Source organism: Magallana gigas, chromosome 3 (genome assembly GCF_963853765.1).
Source record: "Magallana gigas chromosome 3, xbMagGiga1.1, whole genome shotgun sequence".
NCBI lineage: Eukaryota > Metazoa > Mollusca > Bivalvia > Ostreida > Ostreidae > Magallana > Magallana gigas.
In genome coordinates, this window is record NC_088855.1 from 785,164 (window position 1) to 801,802 (window position 16,639).

General features: G+C 33.2%; 2 protein-coding genes across 8 annotated transcripts in view; both read left to right on the forward strand.

Moving 5' to 3' along the window:
- Positions 1–16,639, forward strand: part of LOC105325378 (multiple epidermal growth factor-like domains protein 10) — a 207,975-nt gene that overhangs the window by 114,084 nt on the left and 77,252 nt on the right. The window lies entirely within an intron of this gene.
- LOC117692866 (angiopoietin-4-like) overlaps positions 10,090–16,639 on the forward strand; it is a 34,730-nt gene continuing 28,180 nt past the window's right edge. For 3 of the 5 annotated variants that reach the window (XM_066077953.1, XM_066077956.1, XM_066077957.1), the window contains exons 1-2: positions 10,093–11,397; positions 11,567–11,663. In XM_066077953.1, coding sequence (XP_065934025.1) covers positions 10,207–11,397; positions 11,567–11,663 — 1,288 coding nt within the window. In that variant the 5' untranslated portion in view covers positions 10,093–10,206. Of the gene's footprint in view, positions 11,398–11,566; positions 11,664–16,639 lie in introns of all 5 variants that reach the window. The other 2 variants (XM_066077955.1, XM_066077954.1) reach the window with 2 other exon arrangements.

Sequence of the window (16,639 nt, forward strand, 5' to 3'; positions counted from 1 at the left end):
TTGGAAAGGTTCAACTAGGTTATATACCATTTATCCATGATACAAGTTAAAAGTTTTATGGTCCGGACAATATTTTTTATGAAAAGCTTGACTTTGAAAAACAAAAAAGATCAAGGTCAAAACTTTTGGCGGCGTGCACTCCTTCTCAATACCATCTACCTATATTCCAAAGACTGAAGTGTTAATGTCAAAGGGTATTAAATTTATGACCCAGACAAAATTTTATTTTATTTTTCTAAACTTGAAAAGTATTGTGTACACCAACAGTAGGATAACCCATAGTTCAAGTATCGTGTACACCAACAGTAGGATAACCCATAGTTTAAGTATCGTGTACACCAACAGTAAGATAACCCACAGTTCATATATTGTGTACCCCAACAGTAGGATAACCCATAGTTCAAGTATCGTGTACACCAACAGTTAGATAACCCATAGTTCATGTAACATGTACACCAACAGTTAGATAACCCATAGTTCAAGTTTTGTGTACACCAACAGTTAGATAAACCATAGCTCATGTATTGTGTACACCAACAGTAAGACAACCCACAGTTCACGTTTTGTGAACACCAACAATAAGATAACATCCAGTTCATGTTTTGTGTACACCGACAGTTATATAATCCCAAGTTCATGTAACATGTACACCAACAGTTACATAACCCACTGTTCAAGTATCGTGTACACCAACAGTTAGATAACCCATAGTTCATGTATTGTGTACACCAACAGTTAGATAATCCACATTTCATGTATTGTGTACACCAACAGTAAGATAATCCACAGTTCATGTATTGTGTACACCAACAAATATGTAACCCACAGTTCAAGTATCGTGTACACCAACAGTAAGATAACCCACAGTTCACGTATTGTGTACTCCAACAGTAAGATAACATACAGTTCACGTTTTGTGAACACCAACAATAAGATAACACCCAGTTCATATTTTGTGTACACCAACAGTAAAATAACCCAAAGTTGACGTATTGTGTACAACAACAGTAAGATAACTCACAGTTCGCGTATCGTGTACACCAACAGTAAGATAACCCAAAGTTCATGTAACATGTACACCGAGAGTAAGATAACCCAAAGTTCACGTATTGTGTACACCAACAGTAAGATAACACCCAGTTCAAGTATTGTGAACACCAACAGTAAGATAACTCACAGTTCACGTATTTTGTACACCAAGAGTAAGATAACCCAAAGTTCAAGTATTGTGAACACCAACAGTAAGATAACTCACAGTTCACGTATTGTGTACACCAACAGTAAGATAACCCACAGTTCACGTATTGTGTACTCCAACAGTAAGATAACATACAGTTCACGTTTTGTGAACACCAACAATAAGATAACACCCAGTTCATGTTTTGTGTACACCCACAATAAGAAAACCCACAGAACACGTATTGTGTACACCAACAGTAAGATAACTCACAGTTCACGTTTTGTGAACACCAACAGTAAGATAACACCCAGTTCATATTTTGTGTACACCAACAGTAAGATAACCCACAGTTGACGTATTGTGTACACCAACAGTAAGATAACTCACAGTTCGCGTATCGTGTACACCAACAGTAAGATAACCCAAAGTTCATGTAACATGTACACCAAGAGTAAGATAACCCAAAGTTCACGTATCGTGTACATCAACAGTAAGATAACCCACAGTTCAAGTATCATGTACATGTACACCAACAGTAAGATAACTCATAGTTCATGTATTGTGTACATGTACACCAACAGGAAGATAACTCAAAGTTCAAGTATCATGCATTACAACAGTAATCTCAATCAAAGTTCAAGTATCGTGAACACCAACAGTAAGATAACTCAAAGTTCAAGTATCGTGAACACCAACAGTAAGCTAACTCAAAGTTCAAGTATCGTGAACACCAACTGTAAGATAACTCAAAGTTTAAGTATCGTGTACACCAACAGTAAGATAACTCAAAGTTCAAGTATCGTGTACACCAACAGTAAGATAACTCACAGTTCACGTATTGTGTACACCAACAGTAAGATAATCCACAGTTCAAGTATCATGTACACCAACAGTAAGATAACTCATAGTTTATGTATTGTGTACACCAACAGTAAGATAAACCACAGTTTAAGTATCATGCTTTACAACAGTAAGATTAATCAAAGTTCAAGTATCGTGTACACCAATAGTTTGATAACCCACAGTTCATGTTTTGTGAACACCAACAATAAGATAACACCCAGTTCATGTTTTGTGAACACCAACAATAAGATAACACCCAGTTAATGTTTTGTGAACACCAACAGTAAGAAAACCCACACTTCAAGTATTGTGTACACCAACAGTAAGATAACCAACAGTTCACGTATTGTGTACACCAAGAGTAAGATAACTCACAGTTCACGTTTTGTGTACACCAACAGTAAGATAACCCACAGTTCACGTAACATGTACACAAACAGTACGATAACCCAAAGTTTACGTATCGTGTACACCAACAGTAAGATAACCCACAGTTCAAGTATCATGTACACCAACAGTAAGTTAACCCACAGTTCAAGTATCATGCATTACAATAGTAAGATCAATCAAAGTTCAAGTATCGTGTACACCAACAATAAGATAACCCACAGTTCAAGTATCGTGTACACCAACAGTTAGATAACCCACAGTTCAAGTATCGTGTACACCAACAGTAAGATAACCCCTAGTGTACGTATCTAATGGGTGTTGTTTTTTTTTATACCTATAGGTCAACCAATACGGACCTACAATTTAATCAAAGTGTTTCTACTACCATCTTAAGCCGTTAAGTCTTATCGTCGTCGAAGAACCAAAAGCATGGTATTGTCTACGGTGATACATGTAGGAAAATAACATTGTAATGAACTTAAAGTAAATATCTAGGTTTTGATCTGAATAAACTTATGTTATTATAATATATGTACAAATTCATTATTTTGACCTCAGCTTGATCGATTTTCCAAAAAAAAAATTGTCTTTGTATTTTATAAACATTTCAAATTGTATAATAGCGATTTGTAAAGAATTGCCATTGAATGAGAGCAAGTGAAGCTCGCAAAACTTGCGAAGCTCCGGAAAGTACTGCAAGATCTAGGGAAGACGATACTTAGTCAACGAAAAAATTGTGTCAAGAATCCCATAACCTATCAAAATAAGAATAGAATTGCTGAATGTAGTGTATTTCATAAACGGACAACACAAATTTTAAATCTGACGTCACGATCACTTTATGGAAGAGGAAAGAACTCTGCATTTAAAAGAATAATAAAGTATATGCTCAATCAAAATAAGAGAGTGAAAATTTATATGCTGGTATTCAAAATTATGTATTTTATTTATAGTAACAATTTTGTAGGCTTTGTTTTCGCAGTCGATGTCAAAGCATGCATTTTTTGAATGCGTGTTTTTGTACATCAATAAATCAAAAAAGAAAAGCTAAAGATTCTTTATCAATCAGAAATTTCTCACCACCTACGAACTGTCTCATAGGATACCTTATAAGAACCTTAAACACCCTCCTACAATCCAGTAAAAATCAGCACATATTTCATACTAATTGCTAGACCATAATTAATCACCTAATTGTCTACGGACTTTTCTGATTTTTTTACCCCGATTACGACAAAGAGCACACGGCAGGTGTCACCGGCTTGCTACCATTGGCAATGTCGAGTTTTTTTTGTCATCATCCTTGTCCTTTTTTATCCTATAAGAATTGTATACATGTATGATATTACAAATAGCATCTATTTAGAACCTTGCATATGAGGAAACACAATTTACAGAGCATTGAAATGTAAATGACCTATGAATGACTACAGTAAATAAATATGCGTTTAATTGGACTTTTAAACTTATTAGTGTTCTGAAGGTTTTATTTAATATACTTTGTATATATTCCCCATATACTCATATATACAGGGGAATATATATTAAGACCTCTTTTAGCACATCCCAAAAACAGCATTAAAAAAGTTTTTTTATCAATATAATATTGTTTTCTGGTGTATTCCATAGTGCATTTTAATAGAAGTAAATGTACTCAATGAAATATTCTGATTACCTCGTGATGCTTTAAAACATAAAATAACTTTTTTGGCGTAGGTCTTCCAGGAAAGTAGAATATCTCGAAATTTTTTATCCATTTTTTTTTCCGTAAGTATTCATTCTTTGTATATTTTCTGTCTGCTCGCCTAAAGATGAATTTAAAAAAACCCATAATACTGTAATATGTATAAAGCTAAAGTAAGTGATTGTTCTGGACCGGGTTAAGACAAGAAAAATGTCAAGGTTAATAATTTTAAGTAAAATAATGGCTAGAGTTACGAGTATAAAGATGTAATACGTTTCAATTTCATTTATCCAGTTTTCAATAGACCAAAACTCTTTTAGACACAAAAAGAAATATCAAGTATTTTATGAATTTACATGTAGTATTCAGTTAATGAAAATTGAAAATGCCATTAAGAAGGTTAATTTGTGTTAAAATGCAAATTTTGCGTTTGAATAGTACCCAGTATTATCTGTAAACTGGCGTAAATTCATTTAGAAAAATTAAACTGTTCAAGACACCATATTTACAAAATTCGATCATTGACTTCTTGTTCTTACCAACATTAGGGCAATCAATGATTTGAGTCGGTCTGCGACTAGGATATTCTTGTATCAAATTTTGGAGTATTAATCGAACAAATGTAACGTGCAGGCGGTTAGACTATCAGTCTGCCGTTACTGTGGAATAAGGGCCTGGGTAGAATCAGAATTTGGATAGAATCCGAAACCGATAGGTGCAACGTAACAAGATCTTGGTTTCTCTTGATAAGGCTATGTATGAAACCGAACAATGTCTCAAATCTCAATTGGTGTCTTAGACCAATTGCCCAAACCAATATCTCAAACCAAGCAACTTAAACTAAGTGTCCAAGCACAAGGTCTTCTTGCTACATGGTGACTCTTCACCAGGTTACTTCACCGTAACAAGGGTATCTGTGCTACCACTCGGTCTAAACAGCAGATTTACCAACACCTTCTATAACCACAGTTCCTTACAGAGGATGCCAACACCTCTTTTAGCCCAAGTGTTCAACTGAGGCTACCAACACCCCCAAAGGCCGGTACCCTTGAAACAAAAATGCGAACACTTCTCTTAAACCACTAAGACACTCGGTGTTCAGCCTTTCTATTCCTCTGCCGAGCTGTAGCTAGCGATAGAGAATTCCAACAGCTCTACCTTCGTCAAAAACTTAACCACTAACAAAGTGTTCAACGCCTAACCCGCAGAGCACGCATAGACAAGAGTTTCAGATATACTGACACTGGGTGTGACCACGTTATCAATCTCCTCATTAATATCGGAAGAGCCCTATATAGCTAAACCGCTCAAAGCATTTAATAGGTGTTTAGTTTCAACCATGCCATATTTTAAATAAAAAAACTACCTGTATTATACAAAAACATCTTTTATCTCTATTAACTATTTGTGTTCAATAATTATTTTATAGAAGAATCAAAAATATGCTTATAGGTAAAGATGACTGATAAGCATTTAATTGTATAAATTTATACAACTAAGACATTCTTTAAAAAAATGGGTGCCTCGCTACACAAACATGAAATTCAGGGATTTTAAAGAGGAATGCAAGTTGTTAAAATATAGTAAGTTTTATTTTATTACAATGATGCCTATAAAAAGTGGTATATATAATATTCCAACAGTATACGAAACATTAGTCATGGTAAAGCATTTTAATTTTTTAACATGTTTTTTCTAGACGCCTCAAGAATTAAAAAAAAAGCAGTCGACCTAGTTTACAAGAGCTTTAAAATACCTAGTATATAGTTGCCTTAATATGTAAAAAAGAGAATGTGTTTTGCGATGGAGATAAATTGCATGATATTGTAATTTAATCAACATTTGGTTCTCACTCTCATTAAGTGATTTTTTAGAGAGCGGATGGGCTGGCAAACCCCAGACTATTGCTACAAAGCTTCCCGCGTACATCCATAATCAAGGTCTTTTGACTCTGAAAATTCTTACGGAATGCAAATACACACACTGCACTTACACAATGTACTTTACACACATCCAAGTAAAAGTTACTTGAAACATTTGCGGGTCAATTGTTTTTTTAGATTGAATATAATTCAATAAATAATGTTTTCTTTCTTCACAGTCACTTGACCTTTAGCGAGGCATAGAGTTAAGAAAAGATGGACGTTATAAAACTTTTAATTAAAATAATATGTCATTTCAAAATGAAATATGATCGGACAACATGCATAGCCTATTTCTGTTCTCTCTTTACAAACAAAATCAAGATAACATTATGAAATTATATTAAAAATACAAGTATAAAACATGGAAATAAGGGATGTACAAACAAAAAATATGCATATGCACAAGAATAATGATAAAAAAGGAAAAATACAAGATAAGAGAAAATATCAAAGAGACAAAATAGACAAAAAAATATAAATCTTTTTTTAAAACTTATAAAATAAACCTGCAACAAAATTCAAAGTCTTTTGGTATGCTATATTTCAATACAGGTTGATATTAATATTATACCTGTATTATTGTTGGAATCTTTAGAATCTTTTTATATAAGATATGTACAGCATCAACTATTTCTTTAAACAGTAACGGTTAATTAAAATCTGTCTAATGGTAAATAAAATAAATCAGCAATACAGTCCACTGACTTTTGATATGCTCTATTTCAATACAGATAGATATTAATATTATACATGTACTATTGATAGAATCTAGGGGAATTTTTTTAATAAAGATATGCACTGCATTAAATATTTGCTTATCAACAAAGTTGCATTGATTACTTCCAGTTTATAATATTTCTACAGATACTGGTATTGTAAAAATCATAAAACTTTTAGAAATTTTTGCAATTAAATGACTGGTATTTTTACAAAGAACAACATTGCAGTGGATTGGAAGGATAACAGTTACAAGAATGGAAGGTGTGTGTGTGTGTGTGTGTGTGTGTGTGTGTGTGTGTGTGTGTGTGTGTGTGGAATACTGATTTTGACTTTACTACTTTTATCAATAAATGGACAGGTGCTGAGCAAGGATTTAGGAAATATAAATAGAGACCTGGAAAGTACCTGTGTGAACAATTTGAAATTAACGCAATCCATTTTTATTGAAAAAGCAGCTATCAATGATGTTAAATACACCGTTCTTATATTCTGTAAGTGGAAATATTATTGATATCATACAAAAAACAAAAATCTTGTTACACCATCGTTACACCATCAAGAAACTAGTAAATTAACACATAGCCCTCAAATGATGTGAGGCTGTTAGTTTGTAGACAGGGGACAGGTAAGGTTCTATTATTCAATGTGTTAGTCAACATCGCTCACTCTCTCTCTCTTTCATACACTGTTTTATTCTACCTTTGAATGACGTATCCGCATACAAATGAAAAAATGAGGGTGATTTTAAATCCAACACCTGACTACATATGAAAACCGGTATAAATTTTTAAATACATATGCACTTATTATACCCGCACTTTCTAAAGAAAGTTCGGGTATATTGTTGTTACCCTGTTCCGTCCGTCCGTCCGTCTGTCACGTTTTACTTTCTCAAACTGCTCTTACATCTTATAAACCAGCAAACTGAACTCTTAGAGTTTGATTTGGGGTTGTCATGTTATTTTGTTAAAAAAGGTTTCAAAAATTTTCTGGTAGCCCTGGGGGTTAAATAATTGGTAAAAAACGACGTTTTTTCACAAAAAAACCCCTTGTCCTCGAACTCCTCCTACATTTTCAACAGTAGACAAATTATCTCTTGGAATATGTTTTAGGGTATCATATAGTTGCGCAATAAGGTTTTGGAAATTTACATTTTGGCCTGGGGGTTATTTAATGGCTGAATTTTTTTTTAACAAAAAAAACCCACCAAAACTGGTTTCAAAAATGTCATTTTTTTTTTTGCAGTAGCCAATGATCTTTACGAATATGATTGGGGGTGTCATTTTGAAGTGTGGTCAGGTTCCAGAATTTTGTTTTTAATAAGGGGATCAGTGGGCAACAAAAAAGGACTTTTATATAGGTATATAGGTATTACTGTCTAATGACAGAATCTAGTTAATTATAATACAAGTTGCTGTCCTTTAAAAAAGGACTACAATACGTGGACAATTTGCATGTGTTTCCAACGAAACGTGAAAGCCTTATGATAATCAGAGATTCCACCGACTCTAGCCCTCTGCTTTTAACCACTGAATTTGTACGTTGTATTACGTATACATGTATGTATAACCCTGACTTTTTATCTCAGAATTTAAAGAATTCATACTTCTAAAATAATTATGATCTATCTATGAATGAAGTTTGTGTGTATAGTATCAGGCATTCGGTGAATTCTATTATTTGTGCGCACATTACGATTCGCACTACTTTGTTAACTATGCAGTGACAGCTTTGTGTAAATTAAAAATTTCATATTTTGATGCATTTGTCTTGAGATTTAAATTTTTATATAGTGACATATTTATTCAATCATACTTAAATGCTTACAAAAATTTAATCGGGAAGTTCTCTAGTCTCGCCTACTATAAAAGAAAAGTTAAGTTACATGTGTATTCGGAAAACAACAAAACATTGCAAATTATGCTATTTGATGCATGTTGTAGTTTCGGCATAACATTAACTTATTTCATGATACTGATAGTTCATATCACATGCCAATCATTTCTTTAAAAGGAATACTTTGTTTCTGTACTGTTTACCGACAACTTTACAATTACAGCGCCTTTGAACTTATGTGTGCATACGGCACGGAATCCCGATCCCGATTCAGATAAACGTGTGCTAGCCTGGTTCCCTGAGCTACCCATTACGCACAGGAACCAGGCTAGCTCATGCGCAGGCTGAATTTTCCCCATAGCATCCGGTTTAACCTCGCTTATATATCAGGGTCCACGCAAAAAGTCCATTTAACAATGAATTAGAAGACATGACACGGTATAAAGAAATTAAACAGTTCTCTGCACTAGAGAAATAAATAAAATAATAATTTTTTTTTACAGAAAACATTTCCAATGAGCTTTTTAAACGAAGGATCTTTGTTGTTTCAGTGAATACAAGAAAAGTATTTAACATATAATTGTAGATCAGTGAAATTTTAACATTTTCTGACAATACTTAAAGTATATTTAATATCAGTATAATATAGTATGTGCCAGAAAATTGATCAATATAATCGTAACAAACTTTAACCAGGCTAATACATAAAGCTGCAAGATGTCGCACAAGATTTTACTGTTTCTTAAGTTTTTGATGGAAGATTTTTTCTTTCGTTACGATAAAAAATGTATAAAAAGGAATACACAGGAATGTGTAAAATTTAATTTTCATTAATCATTAAATGAGTTTTATCATAAAAATATTTTTTTTAAAAATAATACAACGAACTTTTATATTCGTTTTAACCTTGAACAACATAGAACCTTTCTATAGCAGAATTAATAATAATAGATAAAAACCCAACCCTTCCCCCATCCCCTCCTTTAAAAAAGCAAAAAGAAAAAAAAAGAAAAAAAACCCCCAACAAAACAACCCCCCACCCCCCCCAACCCCAAAAGTATTGTGCGTCATATGTTAATAAAAATATAATTACTATAAACACATTGAACGAAGGTACAACAATACAAGCAAAGGGCCTAAGCAACAATTTCAGTATCATTCATTAATAGTTAAAGGAAATCTGGTCACTCAGGGCAGTGTCATTTTGTTTAATAACTTAAAGTCTTATAATTATTACACAGTTCGGTGCAACGTCAATGCATTTTTCTGTTTGTAATCAGAAACTCTATGTCATGGTAACTGAGAGGGACATGGTCTAACCACAAAACCTTCATTACCTCTAAATTCGTGCATATGCATTATGCCAGTATTTTAATTTCGAACTAGAAATCATTTAAAGAGCACTTCTTCCTGAAGTATTGTAATAGGGGAGCGGAAAAGATATGAAAAAATTCACTTGAGCGACACTTATTCAAAGCTAAACTGGGTTAACAGTGTTTCCGACTGTTTGACGTCATCTATGTATTGCTAATTTGCCACTTTTGGCGAGAGAAACGGATTAATACTTGTGTATTTTTGCTATAATTTAAGACGACAATATTGAAGTGTATGTTACGGAAAACTGGGCGATGGGTAGACAATTCAAAATATTGATTTTGATTTCAATATTTGCAATAGTGAGCGGATATGATCTGGTTCATGAGTTCAAAGATCGTCAGAAGTCCGTAGATCAAGCTTTAGATTACATGAAAATTGGGTTGCAGGAATTTAGTGAAGGTATTGAAAAGATGGTGATGAAGAAACTTGAGGGAGTCGAAAACATTGTTGACGAAAAAATTAAACAATTATTAGGGAATGGTACAAGGAACATTGTTGAAGATCAATCCACCGACCAAAAGAAAACCAGCGAAAATCTACTTTCCACTTTTCAAACCGAACAGCGGCAAAACATCGAGTCTCCAACTTCGAGAGTTGATAAGAAAATCAGTGACTTACTTTTCACAGCTCAGATTGAACAGCGTCTTTTTAGACAGGAACTGATCTCCGTTACAGCCAGTTTGTTTGGAAAACTAGAAAAAATCAGTGATGTTCTTTCCACAACTCAGAATGAACAACAACTCTTAAAGCAGGAAATTAAGTCTCTTTCAACCAATTTGTCTGATACAGTTGATCAGAAAATCAGTTATCTTACTTCTACAGCCCAGACCGAACAACAACAATTAAGACAAAATTTTGAGTTCCTTTCAATCAATCTGACTAGGACTATTGAGGGGAAAATAAGTGATGTACTTTTGACAACTCAAACCGAACAATCATTGTTATGCCGGAAAATGGAGTATTTTACAACCAATCTGACTGGAAATATTAAAGAGAAAATCATTGATGTCCTTTCTACAACTCATACAGAACAGCAAGTCTTAAACAAGAAAATCGAGTCTCTTTTAACTAATTTTTCTAAGAATGTTGAAAAGAAAGTCAGTAATAAACTTTCTTCTATTCAGACCGAACAGCACATTTTAAAACAGGAAGTGTTTTCTCTTACAGCCAATCTGGTTGGGAAGGTCGACGGTATAAGAAACACGAGTATGTATGTGGCTGAGCAGCTTTCTTCAGGAGAAGCTATAAATATGCTTAGAAATGTCGAAATGATATACCAATTTCTTCTAAAAGTACATAACAGAACTGTTTTCGACTGTGCGGACATTTTGGAGAAATATCCTAACACTAGAGGGAAGAATGGCGTGTTTTATGTCCACGCTTCATCAAATAGATCAAAGGCCGTGTTCTGTGATATGACCACTGACAACGGAGGATGGACGGTACGCTATCTCTTCTTTCTCTGTATTTCTCATTTTGATATTATAAGATCATAAGAAGCATATTTTTCCAATGATAAGTTGATTTTTAATTTTTTTTTTATCAACCTGATAATTTTTTTGCAAATGAATAGAATTTAGTAACATGAACTTCGCTCAATATATGGAACAGGTGATTCAGCGGAGAGTGAATGGATCAGTAGACTTTTACCGGAACTGGACGGAATACAAGAACGGGTTTGGATTCGCTGACCACGAGTATTGGATCGGTATTGATTTTCCTTTTCCTTTTATTTTCTCGTAAAGATATTGTTAAATATTGGGGTTTTAGATAAACAACCCGGTTATTAAAAAATATCAGTCGAAACCGCTCATTCAAAGGATGTTTTATCTTATCTTTCCTGCGGATTTCCAATTTAACCACCTACACATTGCCTCTCCCCTAAACAGAAAATCACGATGAGCAAAAAATTTAACTATAATTTAAATTTGCCTATGTTCATTTTACTTCAATGTCAATAACCCACGATCAAAGAAATATTATAGGCAAGCTATTTTTGATAATCATTTCACTTTCACACAGACTCTGTAATTTTGATAATTTCTTTCAATAATTACATTTTTGTCTATTTTTAAGGAATATGTATTTGGCCGAGCTTATCATTATTATTATACCTTCTTGCCCAATTTTATCAGAATTTTAATTCTCAAGAGACTATTGTTTGCTACCTGGTGAACCATTTTATGTGTAAGTCTAGCTTTGCGATATTTGGCACACGCACACTGAGTTGATGGAGAAACGATTCCATCTCAAACACCAAATCAGACATTGGAAACTACCTGTTTTAATTTGTATGAACAGTCCGAAGACGTAGTTTAGAGCTTTTCCCCTTAAAATATTGATCGTTGGTCCTTTTTAAAATCAACAGATAAATTATCAATGTTATTACTAATAGCACACATGCGTAAGTAGAGAAATAAACTTGCGTCTTCTGCGTTTTATGAAATTTAATTGAATGAATTAGGCGAGAGACAATCCGTTTCCATTTTATAATACATTTTGACAACATTCACAATTTTAGCCACATACATTATGCGCATGGAACTCAATATAAGATGTACTTGTTTGATATCATTTATTCAGTATAATCTATATCGACGAAAAGGAATTTAGAAAATAAAGAGATTCTTTTAAAATATGTCTCGTATTTTTGTTTGCAACTTGCTAAATTACCTTGAACCTACGACGATATAAATGTTAATGTAATATAAACTTAAAGCATGATGACAGAGGAAAAGGTATGATTTTACCAGGTGCCAGTTTCTATAAAAATAATGGTCCTTTTTGCTCGTTGAAAACTAGGAATGTCAACGAGGACTCGAGGTCGCGACTGTCTGTTTGTCACACCGATTATTGATTTAACCATTTTTAGTCGATTACGCGTATAACGTGGATAAAATCAATACATTTCATTTTTTTCGTAACGCGGTAGGTTTTGGGTTACAAATTAAAATAACAGTAAGTTGCAATCTTTTCCATCGGTGTCTGGTTTACATGCATTTTTAAACGGCTAATAATTGCCTGACGTCATGACGTCAGGTATATCTAAGGTTTTAAAGTTACCTTTTCCAAAACAGTGCAGACAATGGGAGCAAGCAATATCAAGATTTTTCACAAAAAAGATTTACCGATGCATGTTTAATGTGCCAGCATTTACATTCACAATTGATTAAAATGTTAAATGGGATGTAATAACACCCGTGAGCAAGAGTTTTCAAGTAACAGAGCTGTTCACCATGCACGTGTGTAATCCTGATTTAAAAATAGATTAGCCATATTTGAACGGCGGAAAAGGGTGGAGGGGGGTCATCTTAACAAGTTGTTACATATTGTTTATTACGGTACAAAGTAAGTATTAATTGGTGTTGGATAATCATCATTACCAAAGAATCACCAGTTTGGATTAAAACAAATATATATTTATATCGCTGAAATGTTTACTGGAGGAACTAAATCGCTGAAGTTGGTTGTGACCCAATTTTTCAATCAATTGGATGATTTCATTCATCTTGAAAAGATCACAAAACTCGTGTGTCTTACTAAATGAACATTAATATTACATTAAACAATTGGTAGTCAAGTGTGTGTGTTAATTCGATAGATTTCCTCCAAAACATTCGATCCTCATTATAATATATGTAATTGTTGCAAATCAAATGTCAAAAAATTCATTTGACCCCCTTCCCATGGATCTATGCCAATGAATAAGTTCACTCAAACCATCGGATCGAAATCTCAGCCATTGCGTGAATGGTGAAGCAGCACTTCGCGCCAATATATCTCATCTATAGTTTTTGCGCGCCGATTAGTGGCCGAATCAAAATTGGAAACATGTGTACAGATCACAGGCATCTAGCATCGGGAGTGGTAGGGGAGGGCTGCTTCCCCCTTTTTTGCAGCAGGCACTTTTCTTAGCTTTTCATATATATAAAATGGAAATTTCATGGATTTGCCCTCTCCACTTTTGTCGGAGCGTGTAATAGATGAAACTGAAAATTAAGAATCCAATTGAATTGAAGTTACAATTATGATTTTTTTTCAATAAGGATTTTTTTTCATGATTTTTAGAATTCGCCCTTTTATTAATTGCTTGTCAAGATGTTTTGGATGAAGCTGCCCCCACACACTTTCAAGAACAATACGTGCTTGAACATCCTTTCTTATTTCCTATGGTTGGACATTTAATGAAATAATTTGATTTCAAGTGATATTTATGTACATTCACTAGAATTCATGAGCAGCACCGAGAATTAAAATTCATTTCTTATATGATATGTTTCCATTGAATAAATTTGTTTAGTCAGGCAAGCTTTTTGAAAAGCTATTACTTGTTTATCTCTTTCAATTGCTTTGGAATACATCGGCATGAAGGGAACAATATTATTTTTTCTAATAAGTAATTTATTGGATAAGATGTTTGTAAAATCAAAAATTGAATTATATCAATAATTATTTCAATGCGCTTTATTTTATAATCATTTTTAACGTTTTTATAATCATTTGTAACTGATTGTTGATTAGGCACGGACAATTATGTTCCTCGGAACATGTCACAATTTATTTTGATATGGAGCTCAATTATGGGTAAGCGTCACAAGAAAAAAGTAAGAGCCAGGACATTTGCTAACGGATATTTAGAAAAAAATACTTTTGAATTTGTTTTAAATCAGATATACTTATTATATATTATTATAAGTGTTTTCAGTTGTATTTTTTTTGTCTTAGTTAAGATGTATGATAGAAACATTATTTGATTTGAAAAGGACACATAGTTTCAAATTAATGAACGAGTACCTGACTATCGCTAGCCCAAAGCCCCCGAATCATCGACTAAGCTAACCGAGTAAAATTAACATTACTATTGAAAACAAACACGACTTGTCAACGTTATATCTATCTCATCTCTTAAGGTGAAAATTAGAACCTTCAGCAAACTGAGGTTCTAGGCGTATTGCCAATTATCATGTGACAGGGTTGGGTTCTTTTTTAGTTTCAAGACTTCGCAGTTACAAGTGTTTAAATAAGGATTACTGAATTTAAAAATAAATCAAAGTACTTAAAGTACAGATAACCGTGAATATTTTTTACAGGGATGTCATTGTTTTTTATTGGGGCTGAAACTTTAACAATAAAGGAAGGGGGGTAGATTAAACCGTACGATATCTAATAGTAATATACTTTTAATAAATTAATTTTTATATTGTCACTTAGATGACGGCACTACAAGAAACATAGCACAGTTGACTTAACAGTGTTTGTTCTTCATTTACGTTTGACGGCATAAAATGTGCATTAAGATAAAATAACTCGAGTTTATACAATTAATTTAACTTATCAGTCTATGTTCATAAATCAGTGTTCAAAAGACGTTCAGTAATGGATTTCTGTGAATCATGTGATGTGTATTGAAAACTTTTTCATGATATGGCATTAATATACACATTAAACAGACACATTGAGCACTTATTATACAGAATAAACAGACACATTGGACACTAATGCAATATCTGAGTTTATAAGCATATCAATGCATATTTAAATTGATATCGTAAATGGAATAAATCATAAGAGGGTTAGGTATTAACCAGTCTAATTAAGACTTACTGCTGTACAAGCTTCCCGTAACCATTTGCACTCTCAATTCCAATTTTAGAATATGTAAACAAAACAGTCCCGCGCTCAGCAACTCTACTTTGCAAACTCAAAGTATCTAGAATGTAAAAGAGAAGAAAACTACCATGTGATATTTAGATATATATTAGTATCATATGTGAACAATCACCAACTGGCATCCTCTTCTTTCTACGTTCTCTTTTACATTTGAACTACTTTTTGTGCTGAGGATGAATTTAACGGTTGATCAGTCAACATCCGGTGCCGTCCATCGTAGCTATAGCCTGGCCATAGCTTCCACAATGAGCCCGACTAAAACCAACCCAGATAATAACGTAGACGACTATACAGACGCTAAAATACAACAACTCTGACGGAAGTTTTATTAAACATTTTCCACAATATTTAGCAGTTTTTAGATTAGAAACGGTATCCTTCTTGCACGTAAGTCGCTTCTTTCACTATCACATATTTTTTCGCACTGCTTGATAACGTGGTTTTCGGGAAAAAATTTGTGTATACATGTTTACTAAACGCAAATATTAGTTGTCGAATATGTACAACTTTTGCCATCAGTATTTTATTTCATAAACAATATAAAATAATATAACGGAAATAAACACCATAGTATTTTAGGTATTAGATGATATGCTGCTTTCTAGACAACTAATTATATTTTTTTAATTGAATCTCAATGAGAGCATGTATATTTATATTCAACATTTATATAAACAATTACGGAATTATACAATATACTATTCGATAATTATTGTGCTTGAAGTTTTTGTATACTTTGTTCTTATAAAAAAATACGTAGAGAAACCACTACAGGTTGGTAATCAGGGGTCCTTTTTCGTTGTCAGACTGGAACGAAGGCATTTTGTTGAACTTACTGGCCCTTTCAAACTATAAATCATGTTTATTTTAACTTAAATGGATATAACAATGCAATGAAGCAGTGATAGTATAAATTTGCTTTGCTATATATACACATAAATGCTTTATTAGGTTAAAATATGACCAGATACATAAATTGACTAGATTCGCAAAAACAAAATAAAAATACTATCA